This window comes from Belonocnema kinseyi, chromosome 2 (genome assembly GCF_010883055.1).
Source record: "Belonocnema kinseyi isolate 2016_QV_RU_SX_M_011 chromosome 2, B_treatae_v1, whole genome shotgun sequence".
Taxonomy (NCBI): Eukaryota; Metazoa; Arthropoda; class Insecta; order Hymenoptera; family Cynipidae; genus Belonocnema; species Belonocnema kinseyi.
The window spans coordinates 26,887,975-26,894,230 of NC_046658.1; the positions used below are offsets into that span (position 1 = coordinate 26,887,975).

General features: G+C 32.6%; 1 protein-coding gene across 2 annotated transcripts in view; it reads left to right on the forward strand.

The window, feature by feature from the left end:
• The first annotated feature begins 2,566 nt into the window (after nt 1-2,566).
• Nucleotides 2,567-6,256, forward strand: part of LOC117183054 (tripeptidyl-peptidase 2) — a 231,525-nt gene continuing 227,835 nt past the window's right edge. Inside the window, exon 1 of one of the 2 annotated variants that reach the window (XM_033376207.1) lies at nt 2,567-2,884. In XM_033376207.1, coding sequence (XP_033232098.1) covers nt 2,723-2,884 — 162 coding nt within the window. In that variant the 5' untranslated portion in view covers nt 2,567-2,722. The remainder of the gene's footprint in view (nt 2,885-6,256) is intronic. The other variant, XM_033376208.1, reaches the window with a different exon arrangement.

Genomic DNA, 6,256 nt, shown 5'->3' on the forward strand with positions numbered 1-6,256 from the left:
TAACTTTTGTTTTTTAATGCTTAAAATTGGAATTAATAGAACGTTTCTCGTAAATGGAATGAGATACGCCAAAAAAGACAACATTTTTCAATTCAGCTAGAAAATTGTATATCAGTATATGAGTTATAATTATAAATAAGTATAATAAGAAAATTCATCAATTAAAAGAAAGTGTTAATAATTTGAAGAGAAATTTAAAAAGGGAGAGCGGCTTAGCCACGACCAACTACTGTAAATAACTCTGCCCGCCCGGTACGTGACGAATACAAAAGGAACATTATATTACCGTCGCACCACTCTTAAAACGACCACTAAAAGGATCTTGAAAAGGACCCAAATCTCTCAAACTATGTCCGATACTATTTTGTTTCAAATCGACTTTGTTTATAGACTCAAATGGGCCAAGCTATTTCGCTAAAGAAAATTCAAAGATTTCTTTCGGTAGGGATGATATACAATTTTCTAGTTAAATTCAAAAATGTTGTCTTTTCTGACGTTTCTCATTCCATTTATGAGAAACGTTCTATTAATTCCAGTTTTAAGTATTAAAAAAAAAAGTTAGATATCTGAAGTCAGCGAAACCCGTAGATTCCGAATTATTATGTTTTAGGCTGCTAACTGTGAAATTAAAAAAAAATCTACTTCTAAATTTCAATCCGAAAGCTTAAAAAAGGACCCTTGAGTGTCGGCTACTCTATTGAGATAGCCTCTCTGCTTGTTATTTATGATCGTATTCTTATTTCAATTTCGGAAAGGATATTTTACAGCCTTCAGACCATTTAAACGAGCTTCCTGGACCTTTAAAAATATCTACCTGAGTGCCTGCGGAGAATTTCTCTGAGCTTCTTTGACCTAAAGAATTTTTAGTATATACTCAAAGATTCTTTTCGGTAGGCCATGCACAGTTTGTCGGCAAAAATGCTCTTGCGCATAATCAAATGGCACATCGTAAAATGGTGATTCTCCCCACTTACGGAATTCTCCCCCCTCCTGTGGATTCAACCCCGCTCGTCCATGTTAGGATGGCATGCCTAGTCCCGAGTTTCCTATGTCCATGGACCTAAGAAACACCATGGGCATAGGAAACAGGGAACTCCGCATGCCATTGCGGGGGTGATGCAATGAGGGGGGAGGTCACCGCGTTTTGATGTCCCGCGAAAAGCATGGCAGCGCCCACATTTTTATATTTTCATGCACATTTTGTCGGCAAAAATGTTCGTGCGCATAATCAAATGGCACATCGTAAGATGGCGGCTCTCCCCACTAATGGAAATCCCAACTCCCGTGGATTCAACCCCGCTATCCAAAGTTAGGATGGCATGCCTAGTCCCGTGTTTCCTAAGACCATGGGAAACACTCATGGACATAGGAAACACGGGACTAGGCATGCCATCCTAACTTGGGCGAGCTGGGTAGAATCCACGGGAGGGGGGAGAATTCCATGAGTGGGCAGAGCCGCCATATTACGATGTGCCATTTGATTATGCACACGAACATTTTTGCTGACAAACTGTGCATGAAAATATAAACATGTGGGCGCTGCCGTGGTTGTCGCGGGACATCAAAAGGTGGCGGACCTCCCCCCTCATTGCATCAACCCCGCAATGGCGTGCCATGTCCCGTGTTTCCTATGTTCGTGGCTCAAGTAGAACCTTCTATCATCTATTTCAGTTCGTTAACTGGCCTGAGTAATTGGGGTCGCTTTTTTTTTAGTTCGCAAAAGCCTCAGGCAATAGGTGGCGCTGACGAAAATCGTAAAAATTAAATACATGGGATCAGCGATCTCCCACCTCATCTCTGATTACAATGCTCGTAACGAGTGTTCCCGAACTTTTCTACGCATGCGCCGCGCTCGAACTCTGATTCGTTGCTGTTCGCGCGCAATTTGAAATGCTAAAAAATTACATTTTTATTGTTTATTATGAATAATGTCATTTTAACTTATATAAATATTTATTAGACCGATATTAATGAATCTTGATAAAAATAAAAATGTATTAAGTGCATACTGTGTAACTAAAAAATATCCGTTGGTACTCATTTGTATTTTTCTTGCATATTTTTCATCATTCGAAAGTTATGTTATTTAAAGTTTATTAAAATATTAAAATGCATTGACAATCTTGTTTTTCAATAGAATTATGTTAATTATTACACAAATTTATATATTTAGCAAAAACAACCATAATTACCGACAGAAAGAAATTTTAATAGTTGAATAAACTTTAAATAACAATATTTTCAAGTAATGAAAAATATGCGAGAAAAATACAAGTGAGTACCAAAGGATATTTTTTAATTGCATAGCATGCAATTAATAAATTTATATTTTTATTAGGATGTATTAATATCGGTCTAATGAACATTTATATAATATAAAATGACATTATTCATAATAAACAATAAAAATGTTATTTTTTAGCATTTCAAATTGCGCGCGAACAGCAACGAATCAGAGATCGAGCGCCACGCATGCGTAGAAGAGTTCGGGCACTCGGTACGAGCACTGGTTTATTATCGGAAGTTCCTATGCTAACTTCATCCCCGTGGGATCGGGTTGTCGGCGCGACGCAAGCGCAGTTCAAAAAGTTCCCAAGATTGGGAGCACTGTTCTATATGCGATAGTTCCAATTGCTTATATATAAAGCTGTGTGAGTATAAAGGAAACATTTCGTCCGGAGTTTTTTTTTTCTGTGATTACGGTGGCAGTGGCATTTGAAATATGGCAGACGTCATTGATTGTAATTTTCCTGTTTGGGGCCTTTTGCCAAAAAAAGAAACGGGTGTCACTCAGTTCCTTACCAAATATCCAGAGTATGACGGCAGAGGTGTTATTATCGCTATTTTCGACTCTGGAGTTGACCCTGGAGCACCTGGCTTGCAGGTGAGAATATTCTTCTTATACAGGCTTTAATACTTAAAATTAATCATCCTACAATTTGTCAACTCAAATTTATTTTATTTTTATTGAAATTTGTTTTTTCGTATTATCTACGTTAAATGGGTAATTACCGGTTTCTTCAATCAGACTCTATTAATTTTCGAGTTCAAACAATTAATTTTAATGTTGACTTAAATATTTTTAACTTCCGTTGTCTTTTTGACGTAAATTGGTTATTTTTTTTTATCAAAGTGTCGTCTCGAAATTTGGCATGAGTAGTCAAATATTTTCCAGAAGCTTGGCTAGTCCCGAATTTTCGGGACTAGTCCATCCCGTTTTCCAACTCCGTAAATTTTTGAGGGCTACTGGACGCAGCCATTTATATATATTTTTTTTTTTTAATTTAAACTATATATATAAACGAGAAAGAAGTTCATGACTAATTATGTAGCCATCGATACAGTTTATATATTTATTGATGCTTTTCTGGAGAAGTTATAAAATGGTAAATTTCGTGGTTTTTTTTGTTTCGTGATTTGAAAACTAAAGTTTTACTTTACTTTTTATTAATAGGATTAGTTTTTTTTTAATATTCATTAAACATTTTTCTGCATCGAATTTATATTTTTAAACATTAAAACATCATAAGAAATCAAATATTATTGTTTTATCATCTTTTATTTGTTGTAGTATAAGATATTATCACCGAATAAAATGAGTAAGAATTTTGTTTTAGATACTGGTATCTTTTTTGAATTTTCCCTATTCTTTTATCTCATTTGAGTTCACTCTATTTTTAACTGCATGCAGACTGCAGTTAAAATGCAAGATATGTGCAATTCTCAGTAACCTTTGGATTTCATGTCCTAACTATGTATTGGTGTTTGGAGATAGGATTAAGATTATCTATGAGGTATGTTTTTCTGTGACAAGAACTGCATCCGACAATAGTTTTTATACATAAATTGGCAATACATACAGTAAATTCATTTATATATTTTATAATCTTAAGACCTCAAAATCAAGTGTTTTGTTTAAAAATGATTCGAGGATAGGGACAAGTAAGGCTTAATTTTTACGGAAGAATCCAATTATATGCTTCCTTTTTAATGTTCAATATTAGCAAAGTTATTTCTTCATTTAAATGAGAAAATGCTTGAGTACAAATAAAATTTCACTTCTTTAACCGGCAAGGCGCTGGCCTGGTGGTAGCCTGTTAGCTTGCGACTCCACTGCAGTGGGGTTCGAATCTTTTGGTTATAATTTTTTTTACATAATAAGAAAAGGCGAATTATTAGTATTATTTATTATAATTATTATTATTTAATAATCAATCATTACAAATAATTATTGATTAAAGTAATGAAAATATATATTATAAATTATTAATAATTATTAAGAAATGATCAATTGATATGACGGATGCAACAACTCGACAAGCGCTCGAACCGCGTAAAGTATTGTCCAGCCGGGAAAATCTATCAAAAAAAAGTGGCCGAAGCGTAAAACAAAATATATATTCGTATTCAGCTTGACGCGGCCGACTAATTTTTTTTCCCACAATTTTCGACCGAATTTCTTTAAATTTTCAGAAAAAATTTTTCAACACCTAGTGAACAACTTTCTCGCGATAAGTTACTTCAACTAAAATTTTTTCGATGACCTTCGCACTGGTCGAAGTTGGGAAAACGTGGTTTTCGTTCGCAATCAGTTTGTTATCAAACAAACACAAACATATTAGCTTTTTAAACCAAGCGCGGTGTTTAAAGTCATAGATTATATATTGACAATACACCATACAAATTTCGAGCATTTTTATCAACAAACGGCCGAATAATCGCGAGTCGTGTTTTACAAAACATCGATTTTTGATCGGAAATATTGCTAGGTTTTTAATGCTTATCTTAAGTAATAATTGTCGAATGAAAAAGTCTCATAAGAAAGATTTGTCGGCCCTGTCAAGCTGAATACGAATGTATATTTTGTTTTACGTTTTGACTACTTTTTTTTATCGATAGATTTTCCCGGCTGGACAATACTTCTACGTGGTTTCGAGCGCTTGTCGAGTTGTTTCATGCGTCACCTCAATTGATAATAATAAATCCATTTTTTTTCTTTCTCTTATATTTTTCATTCTTTTCCAATTACTTTGGCCCTTGACAACCGTGACTCTGATAGAGTTGCTTTTATAAAATGTTCCCACTGCAAAAAAAGATTTTGCTTTAAATTTTATTATAAATATGATCACCCAATGTATTTCATAGTGAACGGTAAAAATAGTATGTATTTCATATATTATCTGATATTATATGTCAGTTATTGTCAGTTGTCTTTGATTAATTTTTGCTACCACCAGGCACGTGTCGCATGAAATTCAAGAATCTTTCGAATATTATTATTTTCTCCGAAGAAAAGACTTTAGATAAGTCGCTATCTATCAGAATTATTACAGATATACTTCAGGAACATGAATATTAGGTTTAAGATTTAGGTTAATTGTTATATGCAATTACTTTCATACGGTGCTCAACCACAAAAAAAAACTTTATCTTGATTAAAAATACCTAAATGTCTTGTAGAAGTAGTATTGGGAAATGAAAATAACCATTAGTTTACAGTTACCACTATTATAAATATTATAATAAACAAACTGTGATATTTTATTTTTTTTGAAGATGTTTTTCTCATCAACGAATTTTCAAATTCATTCTAAATTATAATAAATAGCTGCAAAAAATTATTAATGTTAAATGATGTCATTGTTAATAACAATAATATAAACAAGTTCAAAAATTTAGCGTTTTCTATCAGAAAAAATGTTTTTTTCTGCTAAATCATTTTGGAGTTTTCTAAGTGGTTATAATTGATTAAGAAAGTGTGACAAAAACTCGCTATTGTTGTTATTAACAATGTTTTAAATAAACAGTCATGTGAAGCAAGTTTGCGCCTGAATAAGCGGTTTTTTTTTGTAAGTATTATTTTAATGCATCTCGATAGTAGTGCTTAATTAAGTAACTTTCTCAGTAATTCTGCATTAAAATTATTATTAAATAATAATAGAGAATAATTTTAATTTGCCTATATTATTATTATTAACAATACAAATATTGAACATTTATATTTTTTTGCAGCTATTTATCACAATTTAAAATTAATTTGAAAGTTGGTTGTTGAGAAAAACATCTTCGAAAAAATAACATAATTTGTTTATTAGAATATTTATAATGTGGTAATTGTTAACTAATGGTCATTTTCTATTCTTAATACTACTTCTACGAGATATTGAGGCATTTTTGATCAAGATAAAGTTTTTTGTTATGGTTGAGCATCGTATAAAAGTAATTGTTTATATTATTTGTTACTAACAACCACAAT